Raw genomic sequence first — 15846 nt, 5'->3', positions numbered from 1 at the left:
TTCTTATAAGGAGGGGACATTTTATTTATAACACATGGTGCTGACAGGGGTCTCCAGCTCAGCTTCTATATTACAAGGTTGATCTGCAAGGCTGCGCATACTGTACGGTATTTAGAAACCAAGATTGCAGTGGCACTATAAACACACGCTCGAAACAACAGACTCTTTCCCTATTTTTTCATTTTTTTTCATTTTCTTACAAAATGGTACAAACAACAATACAAAATATTTGTGCTGTTGACAATTTACAAAAAAAGTATTTTAACTCGATAACTGTGCAATCGTTTTTTTCAGATTTTTTTTTTGTCTTTCATTTGAAACTTTGAGTATGGTACACCAGAATCCCTTCTGGACTGCAGCCTCGGTCATGCGGGCTGCAACAGATTTTAAAATGTTGTATGGTTACTGTAATAGAACTCATCTGTCCATTATAAAAAGACACATGCAAAAAGCTCCAATTGTACAGGTACAGTTTGCCTAAGTTGGTCTGTTTAGCATCAAGCAAATACTACATTATGTACACTTGAACTTGAGCAGTATTGGGAGAACTCGTATGAAACACTGCTGCCTGTCTGTATTTGTAGTTCTGGCTTAAGCAGAGCAGACGTCTTCTGCTGGAGCCTCCCGTGTGTCCTCGGTCACGGGTGTGTCCTCGGTCAGGCAGTCCCCCGTATATAAGTGTCCTTTAACTAACACCAGTCACAGCCAGAAGAGCCAACATGAAGACAGCAGTGCAATAGTTCTTCCGTCATTCTCTCATTTGCTAATTCCCTCGAAACTTAAGCAAAAGAACGTCAATAATACAAGAGGACCGAGTCCAAGTAATGATCAATCTTCCTTCATTTCCCCCACATTTAAACGGGACTCAAAGGTTCGCTGCCACTTGTCACTGCGAGTCTTTGATAACATTCAGCATCATAATGGCATTGTGTCATGTTTGTATGTATGACACAGTTAGAAAAGTGACCTTTTGTAAAGTGTGTGTGTGTGTGTGGGCCACCTCCTGCTATGTTTGGCCCTGAACCCCCATCTTTTACATCTGTTAGAAAGCATGAGCATTTTCATTGAGCCCGCCTTTATCCTGTGAACACTGGATGGCCTTCAGTAATGTTGGAGCTCTGAAGCTGACTTAGAACATTGCTGAAAGAGCTCATGTAATATTGAACACTCACATATATACAGTAAGGCCTAGAGGAGTGAGTGTGTGCTAATATAGACTGTACAAGTTGGTCTGAAGTGATGAAGCTAAGCTTGAACAGCGATGCAGGTACGGCTGTAAGCGCATACAGAATCGCACGGATTCTTTAAAATGCACATGGCTTTTTGTGGTGAAGTATGCCAAGAATACATTCAAAAACAAAACTGGAAATCAAAAGCAAACACCACAAAGAAAACAGAGAAATCAGGTAACCAAATGTATCAAAATGTTCCGAATATACAACATTTATATGTCAGAAATAATCACAAATAGCAGAAAGTAACAGCTGTGTTTATTTTGTAAAGATATTCCGTAGGCTGAGGAGCAATCGGATAGATACGCTTCTCCAGCAGAACGCAGTGGAAACCGCTCAGTTTCCGCTGGAAGCCGACAGCTATCCTGAACACCGCCGCTGTCAATGTCGACACCTCCAGGTGCAATTTGAACCATTTATGTATTCATCTAAATCACCACGTGTATACCCTGTTAGTCTCTTTAATTACACTTTGACCTTTCTTCATTGTCAAACCTCATCCTTATTTCATTCTAATGACATTATGAATATTTGCATTAACATTTCCATATCTTGTCAAGTGAATTCCTTTCCATCTACTTTGAACATAAAGTAAAACAAATTGTTACCACTTGGGAACGATTGTATTTATCTACAGCCATTCATATGAACTATGAGCAGCTAACGGGTGAAAAGCAGCTGGAGAAAAATAAAGGGCCTCTTCTGAAGCACATGGTCGTTACTGAGATTTCCTTCAAGCGTTCATAATTAATAGAAGACCTGGTCAACCAGCTGAAACAGCCGAGGAGTGTTTCATCGAGCACTCAGAAGATAAGGAGTGATTTAACCTTTCTATCATTCGGCAGCATATCCCTGGTCCCTTCTTCAAAAATGTTTTGCATATTTCAATAATTTAAAACAAAGACTAAAGTGCTTTCTTTTCAGTTCTCTGTATGCGATTCTGGGGGGTCTGAAATGGGATGACAAACACACATGGGTAGTGCTGCATTTTCAATTTTAAAGTCACATCCACACTGTCTTTTACTGAAGCTTTAGCTTTGCATGTATGCTTTCATAATACTTCGTAACAGACTTTTCCTCCCTCTAACTTCTTTTCAAAACCTCTTGAACTTGGAGCCAAAGAATTCAAGAGAACATTTGCAATGAATGAAATGCTGCCTGAACGGAGACAGATTGTGAGGCGCTAATTCCCTGGCTCAGGCTCAATTCTCTCAGTTTCTGCGACATGGACCAGCACCAAAGTCTGTATATTAAAAGTTTTCTGAGAAACAACAGTGAATCAACAAAAGAGAAAGGAAATGAAAGAGAGAAAGGGATCTCCGAATGGGGCTCGTACACTCTTCCTGTAACGCTGTCAGAGCTGAGTCACATTGTTTTTCTTTTCCCTCATGTTTGTACAGTTTAAATACTTTTCTTTGACACATTTACCACACAATAGCTGCTGCCATGTTAATTACCTTTGGGGCAAAGGGACAAACATGCAAACCTTGAATGATCTTGAATTGCAAACTCTCTTTAAATAACCCTCATTCATATACAATAACATTAGAGAGGTAACACACGTGACATGTCAATCTTCAAAGTTCAGTTACAAGCCTTATCGAGTTTTGTGCAAATACTGAGCGCTCAAAACAAACACAGCTGCTATTGAAGCCACGGATAAACAAAGACACGCAATGCATTTCTTCTCTAAGACAGTCCCATGAAGTATTCCTGTGATTTCAGGAATCACATTCAAGTCGGCTGTGATCTAGGAACACAGATATGCCAGACTTGAAGAGTGAATGAATCGTCTGACAGACACACTGTAGGCCTAGGTGCAGTACGTCTACATAAAGCGCCCTCAGAGGCCTGTCTGCTCTCCTCTGAAACTGACACTGACACTTCCTGCAGCTACCACAGAGCTGCAGGGCGATGAGAATGACAAGGGACGGTCTGCGTTAAAGGGTCAGGGGTCATATGGGGGCATGTAAGCCCAGAGAATGGCAACCAATCCTGAGTAAGCGGGAGTCTGCTAAAAGATGCGCACCACTGAAGGCACTTTTTAAACAACAGTGCTTCTGTTCTAAGTAATTCCAGTTCAAGAAAGAATAAAACAGGACCCTCCGTGCACGAAGGACTTTCGTATCGGTGTTCTTCTTTTTTTCCCTTTTTGCTCCCTGCAGACAAAGCAAGCCGCTCAACCTAAAGCTTCTGCAGAGAGGCAGGGGGGGGGGGGGGGCTGACTGAGGGAGGAGTGAAAACCCTCAGGAGAACAGAATCAAAGGGGAGTGGGGGACAAATAAAGCTGCTCAAACTAAAGAGAAAAACAAAATCTGACTACCCAAAACTAAAATCTATATCTAGCACAAAACCTTTGAAGGGAAAGGTTGAAAATACAAACAGATCCTGCAAGTCAGAGCTTCTTCTGCAGGCTTAGAGCAGGAGACGGTTGAGACCGCCGGTCCTCTGTGGGGGGGGGGGATCTGGATTGGTTGGTTGGTCGGTGGGAACATGTCATTGTTAACTTGTGTTCAGTAAGGGTGTTAGAGCTCCATGTGTTGTAGAGACAGAGCATGGCAGGCCAGCTGACGGGACGAGGGTGTGTGTGTGTGTGTGTGTTTGATATGTGACTATTTAATCATCGTCGCCTCCTCCGTACATGTCGGCCAGCTTCTTGAAGCGAGGGCCCCAGTCGTTTAGGTAGTCATAGTCCTGGTCCCCCGTGCTGGAGGAGTTGAGGGTGCTCACGGAGCCGGCGGTGGAGCCGCTGCCCTCGTAGTCAAACACCAGCAGGGAATCGTAGGGGGGGGCGGTGGGGTCGTTGTCCGCCGCTCGCAGACCCTACACATGAAGAAGAGGAGGGGAGGGAGGGGTCAGTACTCACAGGTCTGCAGTGGAGAAAATAATTTAAACAAAGTTGAAACATGCAGAAGTTGCTGGAAGACAGCTCCAGTAGTTTAGAATCAAAGTGATGAAGCTGAGGCTTAAAAGGCCTGAAACCTTCTGATCTCAAGTTGTCTTCTATAGTCAATAATAGTATGATACGACTGGATAGTAGAGGTATAAAGTAACCTAGCATGGTAATACCTCAATACGTCAGAATTCTGCTGTAGGCAATACATCATACTGTATATATATACATATACTGTATAGAGTTTATTAAAGGAGACATGGCATTGTACATGGACGTATTTTGGAAATACGTAATATCAAAAAGTTGTGCATTTGTACTGCTTTATGTTGTGATGCTAAAGTTGAATCTCATCTAATCTCACGCCAGCATGAACATTTTGTCTTTATATTTTTCTTCTAAAATAAAATATTCAAAAGATACTTCTCTTTAACTTTGGGTAAATAGTTCAATCACAACAGGCTTCATAAGGCGGGTCCCTGTTAGGCTCAGAAGACTTCAATTATTACAGCCTTTATTTTATAAAGCATTCTCTTTGAGATCAGGAATCTCTTTTTGAAGGCCTGAGTACAGCAGAGGAAATAAAACAGATATGAGACACACAGCCAATCACACACAAGCATTGCATCAGAAACAATCACAATAATCCCATTGAACCTTTATTCTGTAGCAAATGTAGGGCATAAAGAACAGGATGCATTATCCAGTTCATTCTGGCTTCTGGGTTTTATCAAACCCAATATATCAATATGTTGTTCCCCTTTATGAATACGATGTTAAGAGACATGTTTTCTGTTGGTGCGCAAACCTGTTCATGTTTTTTGGAAAGACAAATGAGAGTTATTGTCCTGAAGGTTAGACAGGTGGACTTCATCCATTTCACAGAAATGCACAGAGATGCTGTGGCTGGAAACCCAAAAAGCATCAACCCCCAGGGGTACAGTGCGTGGCAGGAGCAGCATGTGGTTGCTGTGTTTGTGTTTTACCAGACTGCTGGAGCGAGATCAGGTGAGTACATGTGTGAGCGGGAGAGAGAGAGAGGGAGATATATTTATAAATATATACAGAGTCAAGGCTGGATGGATCAAAGCTGAACAGCTGCCAACACCTCTCGAGTGTGAACGTGTTGTCACGAGTCTGTCAATCAGCATTTTCTCGCATCACTGTGCCAACAGTGCAGTTGTGTGTGTGTGTGTGTGTGTGTGTGTGTGTGTGTGTGTGTGTGTGTGTGTGTGTGTGTGTGTGTGTGTGTGTGTGTGTGAATAAAGCCGATGCCGTGAGAGCAGCGGTAAAGTAAAACAAAACTCTAAGCTGTCCCCGTCACCATCCTGGAGTTTACATATTGAACAGCGTCCAGAAATGAGTAATCACATTAAATGTCAGATCGATGGGAAGTGGAAGTGAGAGGCCGGCTCACTGTGGGAGAGCTAAGGCTGGCGGAGCTGTGTGTCTGCTGTGTGTGTGTGTGTGTGTGTGTGTGTGTGTGTGTGTGTGTGTGTGTGTGTGTGTGTGTGTGTGTGTTCACCTCGTGGATGAAGTCCCCGATGTCTCCAGGGTGGGGCACGACAGGTCTGATTGGGTACTGGGACTCGGGGATGATGGGACGCTCGTCCACCCTGCGGACGCCCGGTGGCTTGCTGATGATGTGCTCCAAGGAGTCAGGCTGCTGCAGCTGGCTCAGGTCGTAGTCCTACACACGCACACATGCACACGCACACACACACACACACACACACACACACACACACACACACACACACACACACACACACACACACACACACACACACACACACACACACACACACACACACACACACACACACACACACACACACACACACACACACACACACACACACACACAGATGTAGGTTAGCATGAAGGTCAACAAAGTAAGAGTGTGTATGGGTGTCTGTCTCCCGGGATCTTACCTGGTCCTCCTCTCCTCCCCCCTCTTCATCGTATTTTAAGATGTTGTCCCTGACATCATCTTCAGGGTCAATGAGCAGCTGCTTGGTGTGCCTCTCCTTCTCTCTGCGCTTGATCCACAACACAAACAACAGCACCATGCCTGCGGCAACACACACACACACACACACACACACACACACACACACACACACACACACACACACACACACACACACACACACACACACACACACAATAAAACTTTAGGCTACACTGCATAACAAAACACACAATCAGGAAACACTTTTATTGACCTTGTCATTAATCAAAATAAGAGTCTGCAGTGATGAGTCCCTATGCTAACATGCTAACAATGACAATGCTACGTGCTGATCTTAGCCAGGCAGATATAACGTTTACCACGTTCAGCAATTTAACTTTTGCATGTTAGCAATATCCTGAGGAGGGTTAAATGTGTGTATAATAATTGGATGGAGTTGAATTTATTAGTTGAGATATTTCTCCTAAAACCAGTACAAAAGTTTAAGCCCCTACATATAGGGAGTCTTTTTTTTCTGGTTTTAGCATTGTTACATTTCTTAGAACAATGAATTACAAATGTCTTCCTTGAGAGAGAAATGTAAAACTTTACTTGTGTGTGTGTAAAGTTGGTCAAATAAACTTTAAAATAAATAAAATTTGAATCACTTCCAAAACGTAGTGTAGTATAAATAATGAAGGATGGATCATTCACACACAGTATAATCCAGTCAACATGCAACAGTTTAAATATGCTATAGAACCCTGCAGCAGCCGCTCAGTTTGTCTACAGGACATCTATATGTTTGGATAATGTGTCCCGCGGCATCAAAGTGTGCCAGCGGCATGAATAACCAGCCATACACGCCAGGAAGAGAAGACAGAAACCTGCTTGTCAGGAGATGCTGGAGAAGAGTGCAGCAGTGGAGGCATTAATCCATTATACAAACTACTGTTCATGTTGCTGTATCGCAGCCTGGTGAATGTTTCATGACTGAACCCTGAAATGCACTCTTTTTGGCAGAATCAAATCACAAGCAGGCTTAACTTTTACCTTAGTGCATGTACTGTATATATGTGTGTGTGTGTGTGACATGTCTGGAAGTTCTGAGGTGTCAGTGGGGGTGGGATGTGAGCAGCTGATACTCACTGAGCAGGATGATGATGCAGATGAGGATGGAGATGATGGCTCCCGTCCCCAGGCCGGCGGCGGCCACAGCTCCGAGGGTGGTGCAGTCTCCGTGCTCATCGCAGGGACACACCTTCACCTTGATGACGGACCGGTTGGACATCGGAGGGTTCCCCGAGTCCGACACGATCACAGGGACCTCGTACACCCCGGGCTCGAGATATATCTGGTACCGCAGGCCAAGGCGGCCGTAGTCACCTGTGCAGAGAAGAGAGGAAAGGGAAAAGTTACAAGATGTAACTAATATTCACATTTATTATTAAAAAAACTACAATATAAGCATCACATTTCAAATTTCTCTTGACCAAAATATTAAAAAAAATTCCACATAGGACCAGGCAACACGTTTGAAATCATTGTCACGTTATTAATTAGAATGTTTTTTAAATGTTATATCAATATACCAGTGGCGAACCGTCAGGGCCTTCAAGGTATTCAGAGAATACCCTGGAACACTCAGATAAAACAAACAAAAAATCGATTTAATTATATAAATAAAATGTATATAAATGTATATAAAATGAATAAATGAGAATGGTATATGTGTTGTTGATCTGTAATATTACAGTGTTACGTTGATTTGTTTGTCCTTCTCGGACCATGCACTACGCATTTCATTGGTTTTGTGTTAGAAAAGAAAGCAACCAATCAGATCTTGTTCTGGGTCTCTGGGTAGAATATCCTTCAGCCAAGGTATTCTACATCCTTGATAGAATGCCCTGGCCGTTGAACTGAATGAGAGCATACGTTTGGACTGACAGTTTGATCAACCAATCATATATTGATTTGCAGTTAATGGGCGTATTCTTTTAGAGTTCCCCTCGGTTCCAGGGTATTCTAGAAGGCCCGCTAGTTAACTGGCTCGAGACAGAGGATCTATGAATACGACGAAGCAATTCATCCGTCTTATTGTTTTTAACGTTGAAATGACAAGTGCAACAGGGGAAGATGAAGTTGTGGCGGAATTGTTGTGAGTACCCTTTTCAAGACGACAATTCAGTGAAAAGACGGACATTATAATGCCGGGGGCGGGGGGGGGGGGGGGGGGGGGGGGGGGGCTGTGTCTACAGAAGGTCCAGTTGTGATAGACACGGTTCGCCACTGCAATATACCCGATATGTGTTTAGGAAATCTCATGCACAACAGCCCATTATGTGTTACATCATCACAAATCTTTTACTCGTATAAAACAAAACAAAATGTTGAGTTACAATGCAATTTGCTGGAAATCATGGATTTGGAAACAGTATAACAAGAAATTAAATATATAATCTTACATTTTTTTTGTAATAATATATCATGTTTGATCATCATAACATAATAAGTTACATACATAACCTAAACTTGATAGTATTTAATAATCGCCCATACTCCTACCATATTTAATAACTGACGAGATTTAGGTAAAAGTTAGTTTATAAAATAATGGATAGAGATTAGTATTAAATGTTTAGACTAATACTACACTATGTTTTCTACTAATTTAACATTGGCATTGTAAAACGTATCATAAATGAATGTTCCCATGTTCTCTAAAGGTCGGGGTTCTACGTTCACACTCCTCACCGCTGATCCGAGAAATGGTCCAGTTGCGCCGGATGCTGGCGGGGAAGTTGGGCAGCTCGAAGACAAAGGGTCCAGCGTTGGGTTCTGTGTCGGCGTCGGCAGCGGTGATGTTGACCCCGTGGACGTTCTTGTTCACCCGCTCACAGATCTGAGACTCCCTGGGTATGAGGGCTGGGGGGTTGTCATTAATATCTATCAGATAGATCTGCAGAGTGCCCGTGCCGCTGGCTGCAGGAGAGCCTGGGAGCAGAGAGAGGAGCAAATATAATCAGGAGGGGAGGAAAGATGACGAAAGTGTGGAGTGAGAGGGATGTTTGAAAGAGAAGACATGAAGGAAGACAGGCGGGAGATAGGTAATGAAATAAAAAAAAACGAGATAATACAAGAAAGAGAAGAGGTGAAAGGAAGTCTGTCTTTCCACATGGTGATGTTGGAGGGAGGGAAGCCGTAGACCTGGACGAGAATTTCTGCTCTTGACAGAACTACTTTTGACAGTTGTGCTTAGCAGCTCCTCTTTTAGCTTCAGAGCAAAATCCAAAGCATCAGAGTCGATCCAGAGCAGGCACGGCACATCCACTGGCCTGGAGACTGCTTAGGTGCAATAATGATGACAGTAACACAATCAAACAAGTGCTTGTCTGTGTGTATTTACACAAAACTAGGAGAGCCACCTTAGATTCTGCAGATAAAAGTTTGCTGCCTGAAATATTAACAGTGTATTTCCGAGAGGTGAAAAGGCCATTCTCATTGTAGTGCACGCAGTCCTGCTTTCTCCCATAGGAAATCACATCATTGCACACACACTGTATGCCTATGAGCTAATGTGTGCGTCTCCACTGCATGATAACATACCTACATATCAAATGAGTCCCTGCTCACACATAATAAATCACTCCTTAAAAAGATGTACTCACTGTGAACGCCTTTTCCACATTGCAGAGTATATCAGACCATTGCATAAAGTCTGTTATTTATTTACTAGATACCCTACACCAATACACATTTATTAACTCCATTGTTCTGAGATGGCTTGTCAGATTCAGCCAAAGACATCCTTTGTTTTCCTACTCTCTTCTGGGTAGTTTAAAGGTTGTGAAGCCGATGTGTTAAACCTGATTCTTTTATTTGTAATATTAAAAGCTCAATTTGGAACCAAATATGATCAAAATGCCCTATAGGTGTATTTGACTATACTCACTTTAGGAACACACAGTTGCCATATCTGCATACAAGTTTCACAATCATTTTGTTATACATGCTGATGTGACTTTATCAAAGTTGTGATATTCTCTTTGATCAACTCGTTGCCACCAGTGTTGCACGTTCGATGTTGTGAGTCTGCAGACATTTTTAAGAAAATTGGAGGAATGTTAGTTTGTTGCTACTGCAGGCAGCCACAGCAGGTGCTGCATTTCTACAATATTGTCAGCCTCGGACTGTAATAACATGCACTAACGCACACAGACACACACCTCATCTGCAGGCACAATCCTGAAGTCCTTTGCATTGATTGAACAGAGCAACAGACCATCAACAACAACATTTATAGAGAATTGGAAGTAAAGAATAGACATTTGGTGAATCAGAGCGAGATGGAGGAGTAAGGAGAAAATGCATGAATGGGTGCGTGTGGTGTGAAAATGTGCCACGGAGGAACGTAAAGAAAGAAAGGGGCTTAGGCGTATAAAGCTCAGAGCTGTTTATCGAGTGTGTGTCAGGGGGTGACGACCCTTAGCTGCCTCCAATTACGAGTCATTTCCCCGCCCATGCCCCACTGGCTGAGCCATTGGATGGAATCAAGCAACCCCAAGGGCCCATCTTTGGATGAGATGAGGGCGATGTCATTTACAAAGATTTATGCAAAGCTGACAGATCTGCCAATTAAACACGGCAACAGAGCAAGACATTTGCCACAGGAGTGAGACACAGCTAAAGACAAGCCGTAAGTGAGACCGTCGGGAGTTGAAATTCCTTCTGACTCGTAACAATACCATTATTATTGCGATACCATTATCATTATAGATAAAGTTCAACTGATTGAAGACATATGGAGTGATCAGTCATTTATAATATGTGGAACTGGAGCACTGGAGCAGTCTACATCCATTTTAAAGCCCACGCACCAGTCGCTTTAAAGGTTTAATAATCATAAATGTGTAATATAATCATCTTATTTCTACTTATAGTTCGTTTTAAACTGAACCATTCACATAAAACGGTAATAGCAGCTGCCAAATTACAAACAGCTATAGCACTTATCCAGAAGAAAGCACTCTTGGCTCTTGGTTGTGCCACTCCTATACAGTATGAGTCACAGTGTAATGTGAGGAGGAGGTGATTTTCTAAACCTGGCAAATACTCTGCATCAGATTTCAAATGTTTGTTACCAACCAGAAGTGCAGATTATATATTGAGGAAAACTATAAGTAGCCAATTCTATAAAACGCTGCTATACCCCTGCCCTATAAACTGTTTGTCCCAACCCTCATTTTGTAATCACCTTTGTTTTGTCTGCACATGTGCAAAAACCGCTGCACCTTGGTAGCATCTACAATAAAAAATTAAACACACACACACACACACACACACACACACACACACACACACACACACACACACACACACACACACACACACACACACACACACACACACACACACACACACACACACACACACACACACACACACACACACACACACACACACACACACACACACACACACAACACACACACGACACACACACACACACACACACACACACACACACACACACAGCAGGCTTTTTCCGTTCAGCAGCTTTGGTAATCCCAGCCATGTATGGGGGACATGTGGAAGCAGCTTGCCACAGCTGATAGGAGAATTATGTGGGTTTTAACCAGCTAAATAAATAATTATGTTTTTTGTAAATTCCTCAAAAGGATTTGTATTAACTCCTTTTTTCTGATGGCGGCTCAGAGATGTGAGGCAGGGTGGAAAGACTTGTAGCAAGCCTACCATATACTCTTTGAAAAACACAAACAATACCACAGGGTGTCTAAAAATGAAGAGTGTGTGTCAAAAGGATGTGAGGAAGGCCTAACATGTCGTGGGTCGACATCAACATATGGTAGAAAAACAGCTTCTTAACCTGATGTCATGTCCCATCCTAGATTTACCGTCTCATAGTTCTTCTTACCATAATCCCTCTCACGTTATGACAGCTGGCACTCCAGCAGCCCCCACAAAGTCACACTGATGTGGTCTACACACTCAAATATGTATACACACACTCTTGGTCTCATGTTTTGGATTATTTGAAATACCCTTACATGTCATTTAGATAATGCTTTCATCCAAAACAACTTCATACATACACTTATAAACCGTAAACATGCCTACAGGAACTATTTGGGGTTCATCATCTTGCCTAAGGACCCTTAATTCATGTGGACTGCAGGGGGTTGAACCACTGACCCTCTGATTGGTAGATGCCCATTTACCACTTGAGTTGCAGATGCCCACAGTTCCAATATTAGCCAAACATACACCGCTCTAAACTGTGCACTTTACAGAGGTCAGGATGAGAAAACACTTCTCTACGGAAATAGATAACAAACAAATAAAAAAGGCGTCTAGGAAATAACAGGGGGAGAAATGAGATGTTTGTGAAGTTCAAACAGCAGGAGTGAGTCAACCTCTAATCCCGCTGCCTCCCTTCCCATTTAACACTGCAGGTTACATGTCATGGCGTCTGAAGTTGTCAATCATCGCCAAAAAAAGCCCTCTCACACACACACACACATGCAAACAAACACTAATGCTCACATCAACGTGTAACAAATGAGAGCATTCTTCACACATGCTCACACCTATAAATACTGCAATGTTTCAAAGCCAGCTCAACTTAAGGTAAACACACCAGTGCCCTGCACGTCACTGATAAGGCCATTTGGAGAAGGGAGGGGAAAAAGCTTTCCTTTCCAAGAACTCACTTCCACTTGAGAAAAAGGGATCTCAAACTTTGAGAGCAAATATATATGGCACAATGTGAAGGGAAAAGGATTGGGCAGTAATTGACAGAAAAAAAGAAGGACGAGCGAATCAGCAGTGTGACTAGTTTATGTGAATTCAGGATTTTTTTCAATATCGGCTGCAGTGCACATGAATGCTGTTCTTCTTCCATCTCTGAACCACAAATGTCTTTATTTTCACTGTAAGCCATATTTTCATTTTTTTCTATGTATTTATTATCAAGCTATTAACTCCAGCTGCACAGGCAACAGCAGTAAATTGCCTTTCTCAAGGACGTTTTGAATATGTGTGAGAGGTTGTGTCCATTTTAACTTATTCCACCCTCCTGTCTGCAGCTGGTTTTGTCGCTTCAACCAGTGACTTACCAGTCAGAAGCCCTGAGTCTATGACCCATTCACGATAAAGGCAATGTTAAAGTGCTTTGAAATTACTGAGTGCTCATTTCAAAGTGCTTTTGGGATGTTACTTACTCCATTTACAGTAGGTGTTAATTATGCTTTCATCCCAGACAACGCTTTTAAAAAATCAAAATGTTTTTGAAAATGACTAAAGAATTGGCCTTCCTGTGATCCAGTACACTATTAGTAAATGTGAAAAATTAGAACAACCAAAGGAAAATAATTGGTATTATATCTTCAGAGTAGCGAAGGCAAAATGATGTAAATTAAAAACAGTAATTGCTCGAGTGTTACAATCTGTCAATATGTTTTAGCTTTTTTAGCAATGGGAATAAGAACAGCAAGAATGAAATTGTGTGCATTAGAAGAGGCTCTTACCATTGTCTGTTGCCAGAAATGTTGCTTTCATATAGGTTGTTTTTCACATAGATAGACTCCCGGTCCAGCATGGCTGTGGTTAGGATCTGACCGTTGGTTTCTGTTGATGGACAGCCAGTCTGCCTGGGTCGTTCAGCTTCGAATACCTAAAGGAACACAAAGGACAATTATTGGAGAAGTAAACGCTAGTGTTTACCAGCAGATTGAAAATGTTGTCTTGCGCCTGTGCATATAAAGATTGCCTGCACATAAACACACTCAGAAAATCACAACAGCCTGACCTTCACACAGTTTAATTCTTCATTGACTTCTTCTCCAGAGCCTGCAGCCTACAGTCAATTTCATCTCATTTTTCACTCCTGTTTACCAGCCATTGAAGTCAATTACCTTCCTAGTTAAGCACTGCTGCCACCGCCTGTGTGTGTGTGTGTGTGTGTGTGTGTGTGTGTGTGTGTGTGTGTGTGTGTGTGTGTGTGTGTGTGTGTGTGTGCTGTGTGTGTAGTGTGTTGCATGTACATATTCTAGGAAATGTTTGCTTATTCTGGGCAGGGCTTAACTGCATACATGCATATTTCAGAGTGTGGATGTTTGCAAATGTCACTGAGTTTGTGTGGCGATGCTGTGCAGAGACAGGGTGGAGATGAGACGATAGGATCTTGGTTCTGATCGTGAAACAGGAAAGAGGACGTGGAAGCAGGTGGCGACATCCCCCAGGATAAAGGCCAACGAAGAAACAAGGGATCATCTTCAGGATTGAACCCCAATCTCACTCTGATCTAACTGTTCGTCACTTCTGCTTGTTCAACACTTTCATTTCTATCAGATCTCTCTTGGCCCGTGCCGCCTCACCTCATCCTACGATGCTTTAGTATTCATACATTTTCTTATCCCTGTCTATATCTTCTCATCCATGTCTCATTCCCTCTGTGATGCAGAGTTCATCATCTGCCACCTCTGTTGCCTGCAATCTCCCTTTTCATGCGTGGAACATCGTTTGCAGACATGTGACACCATGGCCTTACACAACAAGGATTCTACCTGAATCAAATTTCATTTCATGAATGTCATGTTATGTGACCAACACTTCCAGCATTTAAATCCATCCAAAATGAAATGGACTTGACCTTAACCTTGCCTTTTACATTTATTGAATGATTGTGTGCTTACAGTCAGTGTGTAGCCCACTTGTTTATTTGTGTTCGATTAAAAACTGCATGAGCTTTTCTACTACATGGAGGAGAGTGAAAGCCTGGAGGGTTGGGTGGCAGTAAAAAGGAAGGGGGGTTGGACAGAGAGTATAATCTCTCTCCTGCAGTTAAGGACGTGGGATTTTCCAGCAGGCTGTGGGCATGATCCCAGGCGTAGCGCAGTGTGGGGAAGGGGATCACAGAGATGACATTCCCACACTCTAGACGGATTCACACAGGCAAGCCAAGCCCACCGCCACTAACTGGCAGTCTGTGAAATCCCCACCAGGACGACAGTGAGTCCATCTCAGTGGGAGGGTGGGATAAGAGAGTGAGGAATGTGATCAGAAATGGGTAGGAGGGGAAAGAGAGAGAGAGGGGTGACATTCGGAAGTAGCAGCCTGTCTGTCTGATCTGGTTTTAATGTCCTCATTAGGACTGACTTGATACCTACTGCTATTCTCTGTCCAAATGCATCTCTATTGGCCTTGCCATGGCCAAACCTTCTCTCCGTCCGGCCTGACAGAGAAAACATATTTCTAATGTAGAGCAGACAAACTGTTGCAAACTGCACTGAGCGGATATGTAAGGGTCCCAACAACAAGAATGTTGTTCTTTGAAAAAATGATTACTTTTTGTTTAAATTAAAATACCAGTTTGACATTTCGGTGAATACACTTTCTTTTTAACAGTGTAATGATTAGATTGATTGCACTCACATATATTATGCGGAATTGAAAGCCAGAGTCAACCGACAATAAGCGTAGGGTTTTTGTCCACAAACAGTGGTGCTAGTTGCCAGGAAACCTCCCAGTGATAAGTTGCTGTTCTCAGACAAGAAATAGCCCAGGGAAGAACTCCCAGTAAAACCACATCTGTTTCCCATCCTCATGCTCGGGCTAAGAATATGGTCTGCTGCAGCTTTACATTTAGTGTACAAAACATGATCATGTTTTTTCCTGCATGTCCCAAAATGCCTTACTATACCTTTAAACACATTCACTGCATATACAACCACCTGCATTATTAGTTT

At 42.6% G+C, this 15846-nt stretch overlaps 1 protein-coding gene across 1 annotated transcript in view; it reads right to left on the bottom strand.

Moving 5' to 3' along the window:
* LOC307034710 (cadherin-4-like) overlaps positions 1-15846 on the bottom strand; it is a 216484-nt gene continuing 200638 nt past the window's right edge. The window contains 9 exon segments of the mRNA XM_079673589.1: positions 1-4055; positions 5651-5815; positions 6060-6199; positions 7229-7465; positions 8834-9073; positions 13627-13651; positions 13653-13727; positions 13729-13749; positions 13751-13772. Coding sequence (XP_079529715.1) covers positions 3849-4055; positions 5651-5815; positions 6060-6199; positions 7229-7465; positions 8834-9073; positions 13627-13651; positions 13653-13727; positions 13729-13749; positions 13751-13772 — 1132 coding nt within the window. The 3' untranslated portion in view covers positions 1-3848.

This window comes from Notothenia rossii (assembly GCF_949606895.1).
Source record: "Notothenia rossii genome assembly, chromosome: 4".
Lineage (NCBI taxonomy): Eukaryota > Metazoa > Chordata > Actinopteri > Perciformes > Nototheniidae > Notothenia > Notothenia rossii.
The sequence above is the reverse complement of the archived record's forward strand: the minus strand, read 5'-3'. Positions and strand labels throughout refer to the sequence as shown.